This window comes from Drosophila arizonae, chromosome X (assembly GCF_054131065.1).
Source record: "Drosophila arizonae isolate 15081-1271.41 chromosome X, UAZ_ARI_1.0, whole genome shotgun sequence".
Lineage (NCBI taxonomy): Eukaryota > Metazoa > Arthropoda > Insecta > Diptera > Drosophilidae > Drosophila > Drosophila arizonae.
In genome coordinates, this window is record NC_142927.1 from 35,059,926 (window position 1) to 35,085,391 (window position 25,466).

General features: G+C 44.9%; 1 protein-coding gene, 1 long non-coding RNA gene and 1 pseudogene across 2 annotated transcripts; 2 read left to right on the top strand and 1 right to left on the bottom strand.

The window, feature by feature from the left end:
* Positions 1 to 261: 261 nt before the first annotated feature.
* Rrp47 (Ribosomal RNA processing 47) lies at positions 262 to 12,315 on the top strand. The gene is made up of 2 exons (XM_089475719.1): positions 262 to 693; positions 11,973 to 12,315. The coding sequence occupies exons 1-2, from the start codon at positions 430 to 432 to the stop codon at positions 12,207 to 12,209; spliced, it is 501 nt and encodes a 166-aa protein (XP_089331845.1). The 5' UTR covers positions 262 to 429; the 3' UTR covers positions 12,210 to 12,315.
* On the bottom strand, positions 6,260 to 9,503 carry LOC149268265 (uncharacterized). Its single transcript, XR_016271306.1, has 2 exons — positions 6,490 to 9,503; positions 6,260 to 6,424 (listed from the first exon to the last, which is right to left on the bottom strand). It is a non-coding gene; the product is annotated as an uncharacterized LOC149268265 (long non-coding RNA).
* A 3,456-nt stretch (positions 12,316 to 15,771) lies between the features above and the next one.
* Positions 15,772 to 18,772, top strand: LOC149268266 (eukaryotic translation elongation factor 2-like; annotated as a pseudogene).
* Positions 18,773 to 25,466: the final 6,694 nt, after the last annotated feature.

Consider the following 25,466-nt stretch of genomic DNA (forward strand, 5'->3'; position numbering starts at 1 on the left):
TTTTACAAGTGGCAACCGCGCTGCTACATTTTTTTTTATTGGTGGCAGTATTAAAAAAGAGCGAAAAAAAAGTCTAATTCATTTAAAAAAAAAAGCCAGAATTCCCGCTTCCCGCAATTCCCAAATATGTCCTGCAATTGGTCTTCGGAAACAGCCAGATTTGACGGGAAAAAAGCTAAATTGGCAGCAGTGCTAGTCTATGTGTTCTCTGGTCAGTGATACATTTCAACGAAACCATTTCCATTGAAAATGGGTTAAGGGTATAGAAAGTGTTCTTTATTTTCATATTCTCATTGACGATACCGTGACGGAAGAACTTTTATTATTAACGCTGACACATCGTAATGAAAATGAGGAATCAGTATTTGTTACATCTTTCGGCTATATTTTATTGGAGAATTAAAAGGTTTCTGCATAATCTCTCGCATAATGGAAGGGATAAATACTCCAAACTTAGGAAACATAAAACATATTTGTTATGGACAGCCTAACGATGATAAAGTATTTGAGACCTTAAAAGACTTTTCGACAAGTCTCGATAATTTGGAAAACGATTTGACTTATGCTGTAAAAGTGTATAATAGTCCGAAATTGGCTATTGAGGAGCAAATAAAACTTGACACATTTTTGACTTATTTAAACAGCACCTTATTTTGGATGCATCTTAAACTACAAGGATCTGATATAAATAAGGTATCTTCAATCATTATTTTTCTAAATATGTAAATTGTGCGACCTAATGTAGAATCACTGACCAGTGAACACGTAGACTAGACATGTAGCACGATTGAGTGATAGTAGGTTATGCAAAGCGAACAGCTGATTTGACAGCGTGACGTCATTATTTCAGAAAATGGTGGGCGCGCGTTTGAATTTGTATGAAAATCAAGCAACTTTGACACTGTTATTTGTCTTAAAACTAGTAGACTAAATAAAATAGGCTGGGCGGCTAATCTCATGTTCTAAATAGATTCACGAATCGGAAAATATAAAGTTTTTTGCTAATTTTTATACTCTAAATTGTTTTCTAAGCAGTTATTGATCATGCAATCCCTTGACCACTTTTACTTCTGCATATAATGGATTTAACCTTACTATCTAAGGCTTGAATTTGTAAAACTAAAGAGTTACTACTAAGTATCATGCATTTCCCATTAATCCGCATCATTATATGTACTAATTTCATTCTTTATATTACAAATCCGATGGCCATAGATGATACGCCGCATTGTTAGCTTCTGTCTAGGTTTTAAGAGCTGATTCAGGCAGATTATGTGTTTCTTATGTTTCAATACTCATAATCATACAAGTTTTCGACTTGACAATTAATACACAAATTTTATTTCATTCCACTGGATGCTTCTGACATGACAGCAGGTGTGAGCAGCACCTTTATTGATGCAGCTTCAGAGTGTACTATATTTGAATGTGTAGGTAAATTGGCATAAATAAACAACACTGATAGCAAGAATCCAGTTAACTATGTCCGTCAACAATTCCTGCTGACTTATTGGCCATTTTGGCCATATCATTGCTGCATTCAAGAGGCTTTCCAGTTCATTCCATTGTATACTTAATTTCTTTATTTTATGGTAATAAAGTTAATGATTGGCCATTTTTAAGTTATTGAAATTTCCTTATATATACTTAATTTTGGTTGTTTTCGAACACTTAGCCGATCTGTGCTGAAGTGCCGCCAAGCTTCAGCCTGGACAACATAGGGAAATCTGATAATGTGACGTCACAAGAGTGCTGTTAGTTAACATTAAAAGTAACGGGACTGCTCTTTGCGCAACCTACTGTTTTTTTAAAAGTGGCGCAACCTACTGTGTCTTTTAACAGTGGACATGTAGAACAAATTTTTCTACAGCAGAAAATGTTAAGTTGGTCGACTACTATACTTCGTATTTGCTCGGCTCGATCGCTGGAGGTTCGAGCAGTGAAAATATTGCCCGACAAAGTCAGTGCGCTGCAAGCGCTCAAACGAAGCACAGCTATGCGCTATTTGTCCTACTCTCTCTCTCTCTCTTTATGGTCGCTCAATTCACCGAACTCAGCAGCGCACAAAAATTGATATTTGTTGTCGACGATCCCATCTCGAGTGAAGGATATACCTACATAAATCATAAAAGCGTTTGTCAGGCTCATGCAAACAAAATGTAGCGTTTCGATGGATATTCGTGGGAAGGGTATGAAAGCGTTGATGTGCATAAACAATATGACTTCGCGACGGGCATGCACACACACTTGCAGTCTCTGTAAATGTGTGTGAGCATTTGTGGCCTGTGTGTGTAACTTTTGCTGCCTGAGCAAATTGTAATGTGCAAAATTTACCGTTGGTCGGTCTCGTGAGTGAGTACATACATTTGCATACGTATGTATGTGCATCATGACTTGCATCAGTAATTTTGGCAATAAAGAGCACATTTTGAGTTTCAATTTTATTCAATTTCAATTCAAATTTCAATTTTTGTGCGCTGCTGAGTTCAGTGGTTTGAGAGACCATAGAGAGAGAAAGAGAGAGAGAATAGGAAAAATAGCGCATAGCTATGCTTCATATAAGAATGGGACCATTTCGTTTGAGCGCTTGCAGCGCACTGGCTTTGTCGTGCAATATTTTCTCTGCTCGAACCTCCAGCGACCGAGCCGAGCAAATACGAAATATAGGTGTTCCACCAACTTAACATTTACTGCTGTAGAAAAGTCTGTTCTACATGTCTAGTCTATGTGTTCTCTGGTTAGTGCTATTAACGGAAGTTCGAGGGATGGAAAAGCACAATTTGTAATTTCGATTTACATATTTTACAATTGAAAAATACCATTAAGCAGTGTCACTAACCACAGAACACATAGACCGGAAAAGTGATTTGCACACTTTTTTTCGAGCATTAGTTCCCAGATCACTTCGTATTTGCTCTGTTGCTGAAGAATTGCCGCAGTTCTAACATAAAAGAATTTATATGATGGCACGTCAGTGCCTCTTTAGACTTTACTCACGAATGTTCTTTATTCATTATATTCTTATGGTTAGAGCCGCATAGCTGAACCCATTTTCAATGGGAGCCCTGAACCCATTTTCAATGGGAAATCAGGGTATAATGGTTTTGTTGAAATGTATGTAACAGGCAGAAGGAGGCGTGGCAGACCCCACAAAGTATATATATTCTTGATCAGGGCGACGAGCTGAGTTGATTTGGCCCTGTCCGTCTGTCTGTCCGTCTGTCCGTCCGTCCGTCCGTCCGTCTGTCCGTCTGTCCGTATGTATGAACGCGTCGATTTCAGAAGATATAAGAGCTAGAGACTTCAAATTTTTTTTAAAATGTCCGTAATTACAGCGCGCATATCAAGTTTATCATTAAAAATCGATAACTCATCCCAATCTTTTTTTATCGATAAAAAACCTTATCGAAAACCAGTTATAAAATTATATCTTCTACACCTTTATTGCTATAGTCTCCAAATTTTTAATGTATGCTTACATGCAATTTATACAATTTCGGTTTTTGTTAAAATTTACCCCCCACCCTTAAATTCACCCCCTCACCCTCACTTTTGTAAAAAGCGTATTTCAAATACTAGAGACTTGTGCTTTGGCAATTACATGCATATTGATGTTATAATCATAATCTGAAAGTTTCATGAAGATCGTACGTCCACAAAAAAAGTTATTAAACAATTAAGTTCTCATAGTAAGCGCTCACTGCCGCCCATGCGTGTTTATGCGTGTGTGTGTATATGTATGTAATTGTTTGTGTATGCGTTTGTGTGTGTATGCATGTGTGTGTGTGTGTCGCAGTTCGCAGTTCGTGTCGTGTTTCTTATGTAAGCTGAAAGACGCGAAAAATTATTGAAATATCTATTGCTCCAAGGGTTCAGGGGATCTCGTAGTCGAGCAGTCTCGACTAGAGCTTTCTTACTTGTTAATAGTTTGGTTATTCTAGCTGATTCTTAGAATCACATCAGCAGTTAGTTTCGTTTAGTTTTGGTAGATGGCGCTGCAGCAGTGAATCTATTTGAGTTTTGCCAGCGCCACTAGCAGGAGTGAGGTGGCCTAGTGTGTTAGCAGCATGACGCTTGTTTCAAAATATTTTTATATTTTATTAAATGAGTTTGGTATTTTATTTATATTTTTAAATACATCGAAATTGAAATTTCAGCCATACTAAATGAGCATTTTTATTTGTTGGGTTCAGGGTAGTATCTAGTCGAGCACTCTCGACTAGAATTTTCTTACTTGTTTAAAGAATAATTTGCTTTATTTCTGTTTTTTTATTTATTGAAGAAATTTTCGTATATTATATGGATAATTCGCATGAAGAATGAAGTTTTCTTCATTGTAGTTAAATTAAAACCAAATAGTGCAGTAATTCAATTTTCAATGAACGAACCAAGCGGTAATAATATGAAACTAACTAAACTAAGATATGATTTATATTTAATTCAGAACAACTTATTGGGAACATCAATATCGAACTTTTTGATTCTATGTAAATGAAACGAAAAGATTAAATTATGTATGCAACTCTTTTGATAGCGTGTAGTACAAGAATTTATGTGTTTAAGGTTGCCGACAATTTTTCAAATAGTGAAAAATGTTGATTCCTTTTCATGCATATATATTTTCGGAGAACATTGATAGTATTAAACCCCAATATAAGTACATCCACCCAATTCAGTGGGAAACTACTCAAGACGCTACAAAGTTTTGAGTTGAGAAGCGTGTTCTAAGGATTTACATTTTTCGTCAGATTAATACTGTGATGCTTAACTAAATTTCAAGCATCAGGTAAAACATATACATATATTATAAAACTTCACAGATACGGCTTGCGGTGGTTGAAGAAATGATGCCATGATTATAAGTTGCTAAAAATATATTTAAATATCAATCAAATCAAAGCAAAAAACATCAGCTTTTTTCCGATTTTTTTGACAAAATTTCGCCATTTTTTAAATATCTTCCCGCTAAAAACAGCTTTTTTTGCTCAACAAAAATTGGGAACACTAACGAAAATATACGAAAGCACAATCATTTCGCTTTATGCGCTCGATCAAGATGGTCGACTGTTGAATAAAAGATCCCTCTATGCTGAATGGCGTGGCGTTGGTGTAGGTAGCTTATTACAGACTGCGATACCTAGGAGATACCCTGAACCCTCTAAGGTGATATTTTAATCATTCTGCACTTCTTTTATGCACACATACATACACATGCATCCATACGCGCGCATAAGCCTACGCTCTGTGTGTGTGCGTGTGTGTGTGTGTTTCTTGTGTAAGCTGAAAGACGCAAAAAATGATTGAAATATCTATTGCTCCAAGGGTTCAGGGGATCTCGTAGTCGAGCAGTCTCGACTAGAGCTTTCTTACTTGTTTTTTAATTCTGTCTCTTTAAGTAATTAACTTTCTTAATTACTATACTTACTCTACTCTTCTTAATTACTACTTAATTACTCTTTGGATCGTTGATAAGCTCGTCTTAACACCGATTTTACCCCTAATCTTGGTGGTCGATTCGTGGGATTTAGAAGCTTCCCGAGCTAATGCTCTTCTATTTCCTTCTGAAATCACTTGATTATTGCCGCTTATATACTTTCAATTAGTTTTCGCCGGTCTGACGACCGGCCTGGTTTGAAGTTTCAGCTGTAGCCCGTAGAACCATTGGTTCTCTTAGATTCGCTGCACTTCCATTGGGCTTCGACTTTTTTGAGGGAGCTTACCTCTGCTCGGAGGCATCTTCCCTCGACTTGGGAGTATTGCTACCTACTGGAGCACTAATGCTCGCTGCCTTAACATTCTCGCCTACTTTTTTGAGTGGCGTCGTCTGCACCTCACAGTTTTTAACCGATCGGTTACAGAACGCTTCGGCCGTCTTGTGAAGATTGACCAGCCTAGCCAGTTCCTCTCTCATTAGGGCATTAATATGTTGCTGACCCCCAAATAAGGCAGTCAAGCCCTCTAGAGTAACTCCTATTTGGGCTAACGCTTCTTTTAGTGAGTTGGGTGCCTGGCACTCAGCCACTGGGGACTGATTAAAAGTCGACGGCTGCGGCAGCGCCTTCTGTTGTTGCTGCGGTGATCGCTGCAGCGAGGTCGTCTTCCATCCTGGCATCCATTTTTTGCTCCGACTACAACGACGTGAAGTCTGTAGTGGGCAATGGCTACTAATATAATTTGAGTTTACAGACCGCAGTATCTTAAACTCAGCTTAACTACAGCAATAGCCCGAAAGTATGCACGACTGTATACAATTATGCACTTGTATTTTTTATGTCATTATGACATATGTATTTTGTATTAGACAGAAAAAACCAAGCGAAAACGAAAATCATTGGTTGATTAGAGGGGAATACAAAAACGAAGTTGACAACAGTACGATTGTTTCGAACGAGTAGTCGTTTTAATTTCGGTCATTACAAATGCGCTGAAAAAAATCTCATGTTAATGCGTTACTTTATGTCTCGTATTTAATGCATTATTTCGACCAACCTCATTTAGCTCGTCTCCATTGGGTGGTCCCGGGTGTGGCTGGGTGAGAGCGAGACGCTTGAAGAGTCTGCCTGGTCCTCTACTAGTCCAGGATAAAAAAATCAATTTGAGGTCTCTTTTATCGCTATATTGCGCTTCCAAATCACTTCAATTTGACACTAGATTTACTTTCCCAAGCAAGCGCAGCAGCGCTTATAAGCTACTTTAGTATTTCTTTCGCAGTGCAATTATGTGAATATTTTAATCTGTATAATTCAAGTCGTTATGCCTTAACAGGGATGGATCGCCCTGTGGTACAGACCTACCATCTGCTGGCTATGTCTTCGGTCCCCATGCCTAGCATCCGCTGTTCAGGTGGAGCGTTTCCCTCGCTCGAGGACGACTGTTCCGACCTCCATGTTTCGCTTCTCCTTGACCACTTCGACTTCTGCTGGAAACAGAACTGATGGTCTCATGACCAATCCATCCATAGTCGATACTTGAGGCTTGATATCTGCTGCCATTTTTTTAAGTATGTCAGCTTGATGTCGTCGACCGGCTCAATTGGCGTATAAGCAATATGAGCACCCCGCCGTCGCACAGTGGGTCCTCTGCCGGCGTCAGAGCGATTTCAGAAACATTAATACCATATGATTTTGAATTCTTCTACACGACAGAATACAAAAGAATTTTGAAAATCTATACATTTTAAGGGTGCTATATCAATTCAAAGTTTTTGAAACTGGCAAAGTTGTAAATAACAAGGAATTTTTGTGAAAAATGTTCCACTTGTCAATTGAACTTCAAGAAAAATATTGCACGATTTGTTGAAGTGTTGGCTGCGTTTTAAAGGTTAGTTTTTTTCTATTATAACACAAAAGAAATTATGGTGATATTTCATTGAAGAGCTTGTTTAAATCTACTAAACCTCAAAATTTTTCACCTAAGGTAGATTATATAAGCATATAAGCATATATAAAAAATTTGGAGACTCTAGCAATAAAGATGTAAGGGATATAATTTTATAACTGGTTTTCGATAAGGTTTTTTATCGATAAAAAAGATCGAGGTGAGTTAGAGCTATTTAATGATAAACTCGATATTTTCGCTGTAAATAGAGCTTGTTTAAATCTACTAAACCTCAAAATTTTTCACCTAAGGTAGATTATATAAGCATATAAGCATATATAAAAAATTTGGAGACTCTAGCAATAAAGATGTAGGGGATATAATTTTATAACTGGTTTTCGATAAGGTTTTTTATCGATAAAAAAGATCGGGATGAGTTATCGCTATTTAATGATAAACTCGATATCCGCGCTGTAAATACGGACATTTAAAAAAATTTGAAAATCAAAATCAAATCAACTCAGCTCGTCGCCCTGATCAAGAATGGGGTCTGCCACGCCTCCTTCTGCCTGTTACATACATTTCAACAAAACCATTATACCCTGATTTCCCATTGAAAATGGGTTCAGGGTATAAAAAGTCTGCTAGAAGGTTGTCACGATTAACAACGATGGTGTTTAATCTAGACGCACTGCCGATAAAGAGCCACCTCCGACTCTGACTAAAAAAGTAATTAATTAATTAGACAATCATGTAGCTTCTCTAATGAAAGCACATGGGAATTGATCGATTTGTAGGTTTCACATCTATAAAACACTCTATGGAGTATCTAAATATGTCATCCTGATTCCAAATTAATCCTAAGGCTTTCGTGTCCTTTTGGTGACCGATGATGTGATTTTTTGGTAGCTATGTACATATGTATGTTTTTGTAGCGTGCTGATCTTAAATAATAGGTGAAATATATATTTTTTTAGCAATTCAAACTTAAGTTTGTATCAAAACGATTTATATTTTTATGTATTTGCTCTCAATTAAACTTGAACTGTCAATAATCAAAAGTATTGATGGTTAAAAAATTTTCAGGATACTGTCTTAAATTAATTCATTTAGTGGACATTTTGAGTACTCACAATGTTTCTCCCTTTGCTAGCTTTGATAACTTTGACTCTGTCATGTCATCGTTTTGCAGATCGCTGCGGTAATTATCGCTTATATCATTGAATCACTTATCACGGCCACTCTGACACCAGCCTAAGAATACGTCCCATACGTTTCTGTGCTTAAACGAAAAATTTGTAAGAATCATTGGAAGAAAGTTGCGTTGGGAGTCATCGGGTTAAATTTCACGGTGCCTGCGGTATTAGTCCATAGACGAAGTCGAAATCGTAGCAATGTCTCCCAAAAATGGACTACACCTAGTTTAATCTGATATGATTTATTAAAGATGAGACCTGTGACGAAATGGGCGGAAAGACAGCCGATACAATTAATAAACCAGCTGTATATGCTCAGAGCTGTATCTATGCAGCATGGTATGATGAATAACCTGAATGTCCTGTTCGCAAACGATTTAAATCATTTATCACATAGTTTTACAGCGACCGAAGACAAGAATAAATAAAATAATCATTCCATTGGAAAAAAAAAAAACAAATAAAAAAGCTCTAGTCGAGACTGCTCGACTACGAGATCCCCTGAACCCTTCGAGCAATAGCTATTTCAATCATTTTTTGCGTCTTTCAGCTTACACAAGAAACACGCACACACACAAACACATAAACACACACATAGACACACGCATGCACGAACGCATACACACAAGCGCATACACACACAGAGATACGCACTCATAAACACGCATGGGCTGCAGTGTGCGCTTACTATGAGAACCTATTTGTTATACCCTGAACCCATTTTCAATGGGAAATCAGGGTATAATGGTTTTGTTGAAATGTATGTAACAGGCAGAAGGAGCGTGGCAGACGCCACAAAGTATATATATTCTTGATCAGTACGACGAGCTGAGTTGATTTGGCCCTGTCCGTCTGTCTGTCTGTCCGTATGTATGAACGCGTCGATTTCAGAAGATATAAGAGCTAGAGACTTCAAATTTTTTTTAAATGTCCGTAATTACAGCGCGCATATCAAGTTTATCATTAAAAATCGATAACTCATCCCGATCTTTTTATACCCTGAACCCATTTTCAATGGGAAATCAGGGTATAATGGTTTTGTTGAAATGTATGTAACAGGGAGAAGGAGGCGTGGCAGACCCCACAAAGTATATATATTCTTGATCAGGGTGACGAGCTGAGTTGATTTGGCCCTGTCCGTCTGTCTGTCCGTCTGTCCGTCTGTCCGTATGTATGAACGCGTCGATTTCAGAAGATATAAGAGCTAGAGACTTCAAATTTTTTTTAAAATGTCCGTAATTACAGCGCGCATATCAAGTTTATCATTAAAATTCGATAACTCATCCCGATCTTTTTTTATCGATAAAAAACCTTATCGAAAACTAGTTATAAAATTATATCTTCTACACCTTTATTGCTAGAGTCTTCAAATTTTTAATGTATGCTTATATGTAATTTATACAATTTCGGTTTTTGTTAAAATTTACCCCCCACCCTTAAATTCACCCCCTCACCCTCACTTTTGTAAAAAGCGTATTTCAAATACTAGAGACTTGTGCTTTGGCAATTACATGCATATCCATGTTATAATCATAATCTAAAAGTTTCATGAAGATCGTACGTCCATAAAAAAATTTATTAAACAATTAAGTTCTCATAGTAAGCGCACACTGCAGCCCATGCGTGTTTATGCGTGGGTGCTTGTGTGTGTATGTGTTTGTGTATGTGTGTGTGTATGTGTATGTGTGTGTGTATGCGTTTGTGTCTGTATGCGTGTGTGTGTGTGTGTATGTGTGTCTGTATGCGTGTGTGTGTATGTATGCCTGTGTGTGCGTACGTGCGTGTGTGTGTGTGTGTGTGTGTGTGTGCGTGTTTCTTGTGTAAGCTGAAAGACGCGAAAAATTATTGAAATATCTATTGCTCCAAGGGTTCAGGGGATCTCGTAGTCGAGCAGTCTCGACTAGAGCTTTCTTACTTGTTTATAGATAAAAAACCTTATCGACAACCAGTTATAAAATTATATCTTCTACACCTTTATTGCTAGTCTCCAAATTTTTAATTATATGCAATTTATACAATTTCGGTTTTTGTTAAAATGTACCCCCACCTCTAAATTCACCCCCTCACCCGCATTTTTGTAAAAAGCGTATTTCAAATACTAGAGACTTGTGCTTTGGCAATTACATGCATATTCATGTTATAATCATAATCTGAAAGTTTCATGAAGATCGTACGTCCATAAAAAAAGTTATTGTATAAAATACATATAAATATACATTCAAAATTTGGAGACTGTAGCTCTAAAGATGTAGGAGATATAATTATACCCTGAACCCATTTTCAATGGGAAATCAGGGTATAATGGTTTTGTTGAAATGTATGTAACAGGGAGAAGGAGGCGTGGCAGACCCCACAAAGTATATATATTCTTGATCAGGGCGACGAGCCCATTTGGCCCTGTCCGTCTGTCCGTCTGTCCATTGAAAATGGGTTCAGGGTATAAAAAAAACGCACGCATGAAGAAGATACCAGTTAGAGGTTTTGTGACATACGACGAGGTCGTATGACCTCATCGAACACGCCCACTGATTCGCATGCGGGAGGGCGGCATAAATCGAGCTGCGCGGTCAAGCGCTCTCAAGATTACTGTGGTCATCGTTGCGCGGGCACTTATGGGATGTCAAAAGGGCTACTACGGGTGGTAAACCGTCGATCGAGGAACGCTCAACGTCGCACAGTTGGACCTCTGCCGAAAGAGCGTGGCAAAAATAAGTAAATTCATAATCACCGCTTATGGATTTTTGGATGCCATTCGATTGGAAATTAACCATAGTAACAGGTTCCAAAAGATTTTTGAAAATAGTTGAATTTAAAGGGTAGTTATGACCCCCTCAAAGTTGGGTAAATTGGCAAACTGAACCGAAACATCGAAATTTTGTAAAAAATGTTGCACTTTGCGACCGAACTGAAGCAAATATAATGTACGGATTGTTGACTTCTTCGTATCGTTGGAAAAATTGGCTTATTCCCAACAAAATAAAGGAAAAATGATGTCATTCTGTTTATTAGTTTACGAAATAGATTCATTCTAGGTAATGTCCAAATTTTGCTCTTTTTTTACCTAAAGTGGATTAAATATATTCGATTCCCGGCGATTCCCGAACTTCGGCTTATACACATGTATTAAGAAATGTATAATCTACGAGATTCAATCAACAATTTGGTTCATGCGCTCGACCGAGATGGTCAAATGTTGAACATTTCTGTCTTCCGGTCTTTCTGTTCTATGATTAGTGCTTTAATGTACTGTAGCCCGCCAGCGAGCCACCTTACAGTGGGAAGTCAAACAATTTGACAATGCTAAATATGAGACACATACATTATATCATTATTATATATATATTATATATAATGTATGTGTCTCATATTTAGCATTGTCAAATTGTTTGACTTCCCATATATATACATATAAATATATATATTTTTTTTATTAACAAAACCATTTATTTATATTCGTAGCATTATATTTTACACGATTTGAGTCGAGCGAAGGAATTGCTAGCTCGTGAAATGCAAATTACCTGTTCTTTATCTGCACATCGTTTGAATATAACTGCAACAAAACGTTTTATTGCTGCTGGAATACATACACGCTTTGTGGATGTGGATGGTGTTATGGTGACCGAAGCTCATTATAAGAGTAGTGTAGGAGATGAAGGAATTAAAAAGCAAAGAAACAATGAATCAACGCAATAAATCATTTTGAACTGGTAATACATGGGGCAAAGTATATACCTCTTACTATAAAAATATATATAATGCAAACATGTGTAAATTTAATAAAAAAAATATGTAGACAAAATTTGTACCATGTGTAATTATGATTTTTATACTCATTTACGAATGTGAAATGAGTGATTTGGTTTTGTGCATGTCCGTCTTGTCCCTATGAACGCAATTTGGGTTATTGAAGTTAGAGACTTAAAATTCGTAACACTTCCTTGCGTATATCTCCGATTTATAAAGTGTTAAAATTTCCCTGATTTGCCCACTAGGGGCGTGGCAATCGGCATTCGAAATGCCAAATTGTGACATTTACATATATGCGTGGGCCATCTACATACACTGCGCGTCATCAGATTAGCGCCCCCCTCTTTGCCTCTTGCACGCAACTTCTTAGTTTTCGTTTTGATTTCATTTTTTGTGAAGCTAAAGAATTCAATGTATTTATAGTATGGGTAAAGAAACAGTTTTATCTTTGGCTGAAAATCAAAGATTGAGGCATACTTTAAATCTGGATTATGCTACCATAAAATTGCTGAAAAAACAGGAAAAAAGAGAAAACTGACAATTTTCTTACAAATAGGGAAAACTATGGAAAAAAGTATATAAGCGGCAATAATCAAGTGATTTCAGAAGGAAATAGAAGAGCATTAGTTCGGGAAGCTTCGAATTCCCACGAATCGACCACCAAGATTAGGGGTAAAATGGTTGTTAAGACGAGCTTATCAACGGTCGAAAGAGTAATTAAAAAGTTAATTACTTAAAGAGACAGAATTAAACATGTAAGAAAGCTCTAGTCGAAACTCGTCGACTACGAGATCTCCTGAACCCTTGGAGCATTAGCTATTTCAATAATTTTTCGCGTCTTTCAGCTTACACAAGAAACACGCAGACACACACACACAAACGCACGCATACACACACAGGCCTACATACACACACATGCAGTCGTGCATACTTAACCTGAGTTTAAGATACTGCGGTCTGTAAACTCAAATTATATTAGTAGCCATTGCCCACTACAGGCTTCACGTCGTTGTAGTCGGAGCAAAAAATGGATGCCAGGATGGAAGACGATCTGCAAGTTTTCGCGCGTCGTTCCTCGCTGCAGCGATCACCGCAGCAACAACAGAAGGCGCTGCCGCAGCCGTCGACTTTTAATCAGTCCCCAGTGGCTGAGTGCCAGGCACCCAACTCACTAAAAGAAGCGTTAGCCCAAATAGGAGTTACTCTAGAGGGCTTGACTGCCTTATTTGGGGGTCAGCAACATATTAATGCCCTAATGAGAGAGGAGCTGGCTAGGCTGGTCAATCTTCACAAGGCGGCCGAAGCGTTCTGTAACCGATCGGTTAAAAACTGTGAGGTGCAGACGACGCCACTCAAAAAAGTAGGCGAGCATTAGTGCACCAGTAGGTAGCAATACTCCCAAGTCGAGGGAAGATGCCTCCGAGCAGAGGTAAACTCCCTCAAAAAAGCCGAGGCCCAATGGAAGTGCAGCGAACCTAAGAGAACCAATGGCTCTACGGGCTACAGCTGAAACTTCAAACCAGGCCGGTCGTCAGATAAACCAGCGAAGCTGGACAGTCGTTAAAGGAAGAAAGCCTATGCAAAAACGTTCCAGGACTGACGCGATTGCGATTTCAGGCGTAGGTGGTTGCAGCTACGCGGACATGCTTCGTGTAATCAAGAGCGACCCAAATTTGAAGCATCTGAGCAGCGACGATCAAGGCATTAGGAAGACAGCTAAGGGGGACCTTTTGCTGCAACTGAGCAGAAAGCCGGAGCATAGCGCTGAAGCCCTTCACGAAGCTGTAGGCAAGGTCTTGGGTGACCGAGCGGTAGTTAAAACACTCACCGAATCGGCTCAAATTGAGATTCGTGACCTAGATGAGTTAGCGAGCAAAGAGGAGATCATGAAGTAAATTAGGGCGGAGTTGAAAGATAGCTCACTCCCCATTGAGGCTATCAAATCGCTTCGACCGGCTTTTGGTGGACAGCAAAGAGCTACAGTTGCTCTTCCAATTGGAAAAGCCAAAACTCTGCTCGAGCTGTCCAAAATTAGAATTGGATGGGTTGTATGCCGTATCCGCGCCGTGGATCAGCCTAATCGCTGTTTCAAGTGCCTTGATTACGGTCATATGGCAGCAAACTGCGGCAGCGACCGTGACCTAAAGGGCGCCTGTTTCAGGTGTGGAGAGATGGGTCACAGTGCAAAAGCATGCACTAAACCACCAAAATGTAACCTCTGCATCCGGAAAGGTGAAAAGCAGACGGACCATTCAGCAGGCAGCTTCAAGTGCCCATCCTACCGTGAAACTGCTCGTAAAATGAAATGTTAAGGTTCCTTCAGCTTAACTTAAATCTTTGTGTTGCTGCCCAAGATCTTCTAGAGCAGACCATAAAGGGAAAAATTAATAGACGTAGCATTTATCAATGAGCCTCACCACTGTAGAACCAGATGCCCTAGGACATGGGCAACAGATGTTAATGGCAAAGCGGTGTTGTGGGTATGTGGCAGCACAACGAATGCTCTTTCGTATGTTAAGTCATTTAATGGGTTTAATGCTAGGGGTCGGAAGGCCATAGCAGGAGATTTTAACTCATGGGCGTTAGAATGGGGTAGCCACACAACAAATGTCAGAGGCCGTATCTTACTGGAGATTTTCGCGACACTAGATGTTGCACTGCTCAGCACTGGCCACGAGTTCACCTTCAGTCGGGCTGTATACGGATTTGTAATTGACATTACTTTTGTCACTTTATCCCTCGTTCAGGAAGTAAAATGGAGCCACTGCGATAGCTATACGGGCAGCGATCATACGGCACTTCTGTTCACAATAGGTGAGCCACCTGCCAGGGCGTCAACCTTGTGGAGGGAATCGTATCGGCTGGATACTTTTGATCCCGCGAGTATTGGTGGCATGCACAAATAAGTGACATTCGCCGCAAATGCATCCAGGCGAGAAGAAGCTATCAACGGGCTCGGGGTAGGTCTACGTTTTTTGAAAAACAATTAGCTTACCAGGCAGCCAGAAGACAGTTGAAGAAGGCCATTCGGGCAAGCAAAAGAGAATGCTTTCTAGAGTTGTGCGACTCAGCCGAATATGACCCTTGGGGCAGGGCATATAAGATAGTAGTTAAAAGACTATACGCAGGTAAACAGGTGCAGCCGACGGATCGTCTGGAGATTAAATCGATTGTGGGAACGCTCTTTCCAGAAAGATTAAGCTCCATTCATGCCCCGGAGTCCGAGTCTGCTAATCAGGGCTCAACGAGCACTCAAATTGTTTTAGTTACAGACGAAGAAATCTTAGTAGCTCTCAGAAGTCCTATAACCAACACAGCTCCAGGGCCGGACGGGATCCCAAATCGTGCGCTAAAGCTAGCCCTCGCCTTGCACCCTAGTACGTTCGCCGAATTATTCTACGAATGCTTAATATAAGAGACGTTCCCTGCAAAATGGAGGACCCAGAACCTGGTATTGCTACCCATGGCTGGAAAACCACCAGACGAGCCGTCTTCATACAGACCGATCCGCCTCTTAGAAACCATGGGAAAGGTGTTTGAGAAATTGATCTGCTCTAGACTGGAGACTGCTATTGCTAGCGCCGGAGGCCTATCACCAAATCAATTTGGATTCCGGAAGGCCCGGCCAACAACACTAATCAATCTGATCGATTCACCCGGTCACGTTGATTTCTCATCTGAGGTGACGGCCGCTCTCCGTGTCACCGACGGTGCCCTCGTCGTTGTGGACTGCGTTTCCGGCGTGTGCGTCCAAACTGAGACTGTGCTGCGTCAGGCTATCGCTGAGCGCATCAAGCCCATTCTGTTCATGAACAAGATGGACCGCGCTCTGTTGGAGCTGCAACTGGATGCTGAGGAGCTGTACCAGACCTTCCAGCGTATCGTGGAGAACGTGAACGTCATCATTGCCACCTACAATGACGATGGCGGCCCAATGGGTGAGGTGCGTGTGGACCCCAGCAAGGGTTCGGTCGGTTTCGGTTCCGGCCTCCACGGCTGGGCCTTCACCCTCAAGCAGTTCTCCGAGATGTACTCTGAGAAGTTCAAGATTGACGTTGTCAAGCTAATGAACCGTCTGTGGGGTGAGAACTTCTTTAATGCCAAGACCAAGAAATGGCAGAAGCAAAAGGAGGCGGACAACAAGCGCTCCTTCTGCATGTACATCCTGGATCCCATCTACAAGGTGTTCGATGCCATCATGAACTACAAAAAGGAGGAGATCGGCACGCTGCTGGAGAAGATCGGCGTTACGCTCAAGCACGAGGATAAGGACAAGTATGGCAAGGCGCTGTTGAAGACCGTGATGCGCACCTGGCTGCCAGCCGGTGAGGCACTGCTTCAGATGATTGCCATTCATTTGCCATCGCCCGTGTACGAGGGTCCTCATGATGATGAGGCTGCCATCGCTATCAAGAACTGCGATCCCGATGGTCCATTGATGATGTACATCTCCAAGATGGTACCGACCTCTGATAAGGGACGTTTCTATGCCTTCGGCCGTGTGTTCTCCGTCAAGGTGGCCACCGGCCAGAAGTCATGGGCCCCAACTACACGCCCGGCAAGAAGGAGGATCTGTACGAGAAGGCTATTCAGCGCACCATTCTGATGATGGGTCGCTATGTGGAGGCTATTGAGGATGTCCCATCCGGCAACATTTGCGGTCTGGTCGGTGTCGATCAGTTCCTGGTTAAGACCGGTACCATCACTACCTTCAAGGATGCCCACAACATGAAGGTGATGAAGTTCTCCGTGTCCCCTGTGGTGCGCGTTGCCGTCGCACCATTCTGATGATGGGTCGCTATGTGGAGGCTATTGAGGATGTCCCATCCGGCAACATTTGCGGTCTGGTCGGTGTCGATCAGTTCCTGGTTAAGACCGGTACCATCACTACCTTCAAGGATGCCCACAACATGAAGGTGATGAAGTTCTCCGTGTCCCCTGTGGTGCGCGTTGCCGTCGAGCCCAAGAAGATTTGCCCAAGTTGGTGGAGGGTCTGAAGCGTCTGGCCAAGTCTGATCCTATGGTGCAGTGCATCATTGAGGAGTCTGGTGAGCACATCATTGCCGGTGAATTGCATTTGGAAATTTGCCTTAAGGATTTGGAGGAAGATCACGCTTGCATCCCATTGAAGAAGTCCGATCCCGTGGTCTCTTATCGCGAGACTGTCTCCGAGGAATCCAACCAGATGTGCTTGTCCAAGTCGCCCAACAAGCACAACCGTCTGCTGATGAAGGCTCTGCCTATGCCCGACGGTCTGCCAAGAGGATATTGATGACGGTGAAGTTAGCGCCAAGGATGATTTCAAGGTTCGCGCCCGTTATCTGGCCGAGAAGTACGACTACGATGTGACCGAAGCCCGTAAGATCTGGTGCTTTGGCCCTGATGGTACCGGCCCCAACTTCATTCTGGACTGCATCAAGTCCGTGCAATACCTAAATAAAATCAAGGATTCCGTTGTTGCTGGCTTCCAGTGGGCCTCCAAGGAGGGTATCTTGGCCGACATACAACATACACATCTTTTATGATTTAAAATGTAACTAAAGCCTCCTTAGAAGCACCCGTGTGGTCGCGGGGCTCTAGAATACAACCACAGTGAGAGAACGCTTGTCGTAAAAGGCGACTAAGAATCTCAACTGGCCAAGACCAAAATTTTATAAAAGACCTGAAGTCACTACCAGGCAAGTAAACAGAAAAATTTCTGCAGGATATGTTCAAGAAGATTTGCCTATGCAATCTCTTAACAAACGCTTCTAAGCCCAACGTCATTTGTAATGACGAAATATGAAAAGTAGTGGCCTTGCATATAACAAATCGACATGTTTTTAGAAACATGAAGAAATTATAGCAAGAATTGATGTTAGCGATTTTGTACTCCAATGGAATTCTCGACTTAGGTCAGATTTTCCAAAGGCTTGCATGACAAGCCGGTGTATATATAATCAGCAACACAAGAGGCACCGTGCAAAAGATCTTTGAACTAGTTTCACAGATTCTTTTAATAATATGGGCAATAATATATTCTAGAGTAGCGCTACTCAAGCCGGTGACCCAAATAATAATTAATAACGATCGAGAAGCGATACTGTTTACATTACATGACATTACATACAATTATAATTCTACTATCTGAAATTGAAATTGAAAGAGGGTGGGGGAGTTATCATGTATTAGACGGCCCGCAGCCTGAACTCGCCGACCACGCCCACACGTTTGCACGTGGGAAGGCTGCAGCGATCGAGTGGCGCGATCAAGCGCACTCTAGATTGCTGGGGTCGGGGCTGCAAAGGCGTATTGCGGGGTATTAGTGGGGCTACTACGATTGGTAGACCGCAGATCGAGGAACGGCCAGCGTTGCCGTCGACGTTCGCTCAAGACCATGCGGTTTTTGCATGCCAGAGTTTTGACCGTCTGGCGAACGGTCACCTGTTCATACCTGTTAGTATGGTTATAATTGTTAGTGAATTATTGTTAGCAGACTAACTACAAATAAACGCGCAACTGTTTCTATATACTTTTCTTATTTTTATTTTATATATTACCTTACACCTTCTACCCTTTGCCTATCGGTTCTCTATTTTCCTTTTTATTTTTTTTTCTCCGACTGCTCAAATCGAGAGCTAAAACCAACTGCTCAAACCGAGAGCTAAAAATCGACTGCCCAAACCGAGAGCTAAAAACTGACTGAAATCTGCGTGCAGCTTTCAAGCTTCTCCTCCCGCTCTGCAGATTTCACCACGCGACCAGCAATGCAATCCACCACCGCGAGCTTTCAAACTGCACGGTTGCATTGCTGATCGCGTGCCCGCCCACTAATTTGAATTTTGCTTACTGTCTAGAGTTAATAGCTATGGCACCTATATCTACTTAACTATCTTACGAACTAACGCTTAGTCTGCTTACTATCTACCTTACCATCTACCAAAAATATACAGCAGCTACAATATGTAAAGTTAATGGCTGCAAAAATCAATCTAATCCAACTTAATCGCTACGAGTATAATGCAAATTCAACAACTATAAAGATCAATCAAAGCAATTCAATTCAATTCACTAACTTAGTCGCTACAAATATAATATAACTTAACGACTATAATTCTCTTCAATTCAATTCATTAACTTACTTGCTACAAATATCATATAACTTAACAACTATGATTCGACATGTAAGGTGGGCAAAAAGGCCACCTTACACCCCCCCTTACTTCGACAAAACAACCGTCACGCCCCCCGACGAGTTGACGGTCACCGTGAAGAAACGTCCCCCCGCCGCGACCCGGAAGCGGGTTCTCCTGTGCTGCCGTACACGCGTCTCCACCTCCCGCCTCAGGAGCTGGATCATCTCCGCACTCAGCTCGGTGCCAGCAGGGCGTACCCTCCAGTTGACGGGGATCAGCGGTAACATCCTTGTCGCCTCCACGTCCTCCGCGCCCAGCGCGCCCTCGAGGCTCACCTCCCATCCGACCAACAGCTCGGCCATGTCTGCCAGTAGGCGCCACTCCTCGCTCGAGCGAGTCTCCGTCGACTCATCTCTACGCCCGTCACGTTCTTGGCCGCTCCCAGACCGGCTCCACTTCCTGCTATGCCGGCGGGGGTACAGGGGTCCGGTTTGCGCGCGGACACTGGTCGCCCCTTTTGTCGTCGCCGACGACGCTTACGCCTGGACGCCTGGTAGTGACCTGTCGGGCGTTCTGCGCTGGATTGCGACGAGCGCGATAGGCGTCGGTTTTCAACCGTGCCCGGCGTATATCGCAACGAGATCCTGACGGATTCCGGCTGCTGGTCCCTCTCAACGTCGGCGCCAGTTCGGCGTTGGGGAATAGGGTCTGCGGTAGCATCCTCCTCAGGGCTCGCGTCCCCCACTTGGAATTCCTCATCGGAACTCCTCGACATGCTCAACTGCTCCACTTCTGCTCCGTCCCGCGCCGCGGTCTTCGGGGCGGGGTCGTCGACAGAGGGGTAACATTCCCTGCCGCCGTCCCGTCCCCGTGACGGGGATCCATCGTCTAGCCCTCGGGGAATGGGGCTTGCAATGCCGCCTTCCTCGGGGCTCGCATCCTCGGCCTGGAACTCTTCGCCGGAACTTCTCGACACATCACTGCGCCCTTCCTCCACTCCATCCCGCGCCGTGGTCTCCGGGGCGGGGTCATCGACGGAGGGACAATGCTCCCTGCCGCCTTCCCACCCCCGTGACGGGGATATGTCGTCCATTTCTACCGCCGGAGCTTCTTCGTCCTCGCTTGCCGTCCACGGCGTCGGAGTCGCCCACCTCGACGGGGCTCCGTCTTCCGCACATCTCCGTGCGTCCGGCTTCGGGCTGCCCGGTGGGCGGGGCGGAGATGGCGGCTCCTCCACAAGTGGTGGCGTGGTGCCCCCCCTAGGCACCTGGATGTACACCGTTGTGTACCTGGCCTGTACAAGTTGTATGAGGCCGTCCATCCGAGTCGCTACGTTCACCGTCGAGCGGAGGACCGTGTGTACACGCCGGGGTGGCGCCCGCTCCTCTCGGCGATGGTAGCACTCCCTACCGAGCCTCGGGTCCCTTTGCCGACTCCTCGCCTCTTCTCTGGAGAACGGCTCCGTACTGTCGCTGCTCGCGTCCTCGACTCGCACCGAGCCTTCGTCGTCACTGCTGATTTCGATGACGTCTTCCATAGCGCTACTTCCCTGCAAGTTCAGATTCTTTAGTCTTCTGTTTATTCTTTTTGTTAATGACCGAAATGGCCCTCTAACTACTGCGTTAGTGTTAGCATTAATAGGGGCTCTACGGGGAAGTTAGTGGTTGATGAGACGTGTAGATCTGTCAAGGCCTTTGGTTGTCTTCGTCGGGGACAGCGGGGTTTGCTCCTCGTTCCCCGTTTCCTCGGTCTCGGTTCCAGGGATCGTGTCGCTCTCTTCATCCTCTTGATGGAATGGCTTCAACTGCGCAATGTTGGCCACCCTCCTCTTGCGTTCGCCCTCCTTCGTCAGGCGCACCACGTTGGGGGACAGGAACTTAACGACCTTGTAGGGGCCGTCGAATTTGGGCGCCAGTTTCGCCGCGAATCCTTCCACCGCGTTCGACAGTTGATGTTGTCGTAACAGCACTGCCGAACCCAACGCTGGTCTCCAGTCACGCTGTCTCAAGTTGTAGTGCCTGCCTTGATCCTTTGATGCTCGCTGCAAGTTACTACGCACTATGTCAAAAATTTCCTTCATTTTGAGTTCTTTGGCCTCGGGCTGGGTCTCTCTAGTCGCCGAACCGGGAGTGACTTCATCGTACAAAGCGGCGGGTAGGCGTGGCTCCCGCCCTAACATCAGAAAAGCTGGAGTGAAGCCCATGGAGTCGGCCACGCTCGAATTGACCGCCAGCGTTATCTCCGGCAACAGCTCGTCCCACGAGCTCTGGTGGCCTTCGATGTATTGGGCGATCATAGTCTTCACTGTGCGATTCGTTCTCTCCGTCGGGTTCTCCTGTGGTGAATAAGGCGCTGTGTACTGGAGTGTCACCCCCAGGGATTCCATGAACGCCTTGAAACTTCTGCTCGCAAATTGTACACCGTTGTCGCAAACGAATGTCCTGGGTATTCCAAATCTGCTGAGTATACGTTCCCGGAACGCCAGTTGCAACAGAGCGGTAGTAGCTCTCCTCAGTGGCACCAGCTCCACCCATTTAGCGAAAGCGTCGTGGAACACCAACAACATCGTATTCCCACGCTTGGAACGAGGCAACGGTCCCACGAAGTCTGCGCACAAGACCGTCATTGGCTCCGCCACCTGCCTGGTGAGCATATGCCCGGCCGGCTTTTGTTGCTCGCATTTGAATCTTTGGCACGTTTCGCAACACCTCACGTACTTGGCGGCATCTCGGAACATGCCCGGCCAATAGTACCTTTTCGCAAGTCGTGCTGCCGTCTTCCTCACTCCTTGATGTCCGGCCGTGGGAGCGTCGTGACACTCCCTCATCACTCTGCCCCTCAAACTGCTGGGGACGCAGAGCTTCCATGGGATAAAGTCTTCCTCGTCTATCCTATGGCCTAAATTCCGGTATAACTGCCCGTTCTCCTCCACGTAATCCTGGAACTTCTCGGGCTCCTTTACGATCCTCTCACGCATCCTCTTTATCCACCCGCAAGGGGGATTTTCTTCCACGGCCTGCTCGCAACTATCTATGGGCTGCCGGGACAATGCGTCTGCCACTACGTTTAAGCTTCCTCGACGATAACGTATGTCGAACTGGTATTGCTGCAACTCTAGCGCCCATCGAGCGATCCTGCCTGTGGGACTTTCTATGGAGTTGAGCCATTTCAGCGCTAGGTGATCCGTAACCACGTCGAATCTGTAGCCTTCCAGGTAGCATCGCATCTTTCGGATCGCCCAGACGATCGCGAGGCACTCCTTCTCCGTGGCCGAGTAGTTTAGCTCCGCCTTCAGTAACTTCCGGCTGGCGTACGCTATCACTCGCTCCTGCCCCTCGACTTCTTGCGTCAGCACTGCGCCGAGGCCGTAGTCGCTGGCGTCGGTTTGCAGCACGAACTTGGCCGAGAAGTCGGGACAGGCCAGAATAGGTGCGGTTGTCAAACTCTCCTTGAGTTTCTGTAACGCCTCCTCCTGCTCCTCGCACCAGATCCACTTCTGGCCCTTCTTTAGCAACTTCGTCATCGGTTGTACCAGTGACGCGAAGTTTAGTACAAAGCGTCGATACCACGATGCCATCCCTCGGCACTGCCGCAGCTCCTTGAGATTCGAAGGCGATGGGAGGCTCTGGATCGCCTCGACCTTCGCGGGATCAGTGCAAATCCCCTCTCCGCTTATCACGTGGCCAAGGTATGCCAACTTCTCCCGAAAGAAACTACATTTCTTTCTGTTGAGTCTGAGATTGGCCTTTCGCAACCGCCGGAAAACTTCCTTCAGGTTGGCCACGTGTTGCTCCTTCGTCTCTCCGATGACCACTATGTCATCTAGATACGCAAACGCGTGAGGCTCCATGTCGGGCCCGATGACCGTATCCAATGCCCTCTGGAATGTCGCCCCCGCCGAATGCAAACCGAATGGCATCACTCGCCATTGGAACAATCCTCTGCCTGGCACGGTGAACGCCGTGTATTCCCTGCTATCCGCCGCCATTGGGATCTGCCAGTAACCGCTCTTTAGATCCAGCGTGGATATGAATCGTGCGTGTCTTAACTTTTCCAAAATGTGAAGAATCCGCGGAACAGGGTACGCATCCGGGACTGAGTGAGCGTTGAGCTGTCGATAATCTACGCACATGTGCCAATCCCCAGTCTTTTTCTTGACCAAGACTATGGGTGCGCTGTGTGGGCTCTTCGACGGTTCAATCGCTCCAGCTTGAAGCAGCTCGTCCACCTGTTCGTCGATCACCTTTTGCATAGCCGGATTTTTAGGGTAGTACCTTTGCTTCAAAGGCTTGTCGTCCTTCATCCGGATGCTATGCTCAGCGATGTGCGTCACGCCTCTGAGGTCCTCGAACAATGCCAACTCTGCCTCAAGGAATTCTTGCAATTCTTTCTCTAACTCCTCCGGCCACTCCTTGCTATTGGGCGCGGATCGTTCATGTCCTCCGTATTCGCTCTCTGCTGCTTCTCTTGTCAGTGGGCCGCCCTCGGGCTCACCTTCCCTCTCCAACTCGACTGATTTAAACTCCGGCGACCGCTCCTCGGGTCCGCTCCTCAAGTCCTCGCTCTGCCTCACAGCTCTCGCGGGAGGCCCAGCTCCCCTTTTGTCCTCCTTTATCTTGCTTCTGTCCTTTTTATCTCTCCTTGTCTCTTCTTCCACTGTTTCCTCTCTCCTCCTTGGCTCGACGATTCCTGAACGCCGACTGTCGACACCGTGATTGCCGACCTCGGATCCTCCTTCGACGTCGCGGCCTCGCGCGACACCTCTGGGCCCGATTCCTTCACATGTCTTTTAGTGAGCTGGCCTTGCTCTCTAAAACCGCTGCTGCCTTTCTCTCCTCTTCGTTCACTCGGTGGCGACGCCCCTTCTCCCACGTCGTCCACCATCCTCATTTCCAGCTCCGCGTTGCCACAACGCACCGTAGTGCCGATGGTGCATAGGAAGTCCATGCCGAGGATGACATGGTCCAGCATGGTCGGCATTATCAGCAAATTTACTTCCGCCGTTTTTCCTGCCAGGCTCACATCTGTCCTCACCATCTCCGTCACGTCCAGTGCTGATCCATCGGCCAACCTGATCCGCGACTCAACCTGGCAACGCTCGCCTCCTATTGTCCGCCGGCGCGCGCAGCCTTCACTGACAAAACTGCGCGTGGCCCCGGTGTCGATCGTGGCGGTCATCCTTTGACCCCCGACCGTCACCGTCGCGACGATCTTCCACTCCTTCACTCGGAGCGGGTTCCTCTCCTCATCCCTCGTGTTTAATTGCCCGTTTCCCGAGCCGTCTCGTTCGCAGCACTCCCTCGCAGTCCGGCCTCACTGACCACAATGCCGACAAAACAACACCTGTGCGTTATGACACTCTCGCGCGAAATGTCCGGGTTGTGCACATCGATAACAAACTCGGCTTGGCCTAGGTCCAGCGTCCTGGGCCATAATCCGGCTAGTTGCCTCCGTCGGAGGTGTCGTCGCTGGCGTCTCCTTCTGCCTCCCGGCTTGTCCTCCAGACCGGGGATCAGACATCTTCTCACGGAAGGGATTATTCTGTCGCACCTCCGCTGGCTTAGGCCAGGCGGTCTCCGCCGTCGCCTTCCTTCCTTGTTCTCTTTGTTGACTCCTCACGTTCTCGAACTCCGCGGCCATCTGGGTCAGCTGTGTTAGAGATGAGAAATCGTGCCTCCGTACGTACAATCTGTATTCCGGGGATGCGTTCTCGTAGGCCCTATTCAATTCTTGGGCCGGGCTGTATCTAGCCTGACGCATCAATAGACGCAGCTCAATCAAGTAGTCCTTGAAGGGTTCGCCTTCCCGCTGCCGGCGCGCCCGGATCTGGTCCTCCAAACGCTCGAGGTATTGGGGAGGTAAGAAAAAGTCCAAGAACTCCTTCTTAAATTCCAACCAGGGCACATCTCTTAGCCCGCTGGTCAGGAACCACTTGGCCGCCTTGTCTACCAACACCTCGCTCAGCGCCCTCGGCATCCTGTCCAGCTCGATCCCATAAGTTATGGCTCGCTCCTCCAAGATTTCGACGAAGCCGAGGGGATCCGACTGACCGTCGTACTTCATTCCCCACTTCCTGACTTGCTCGGCG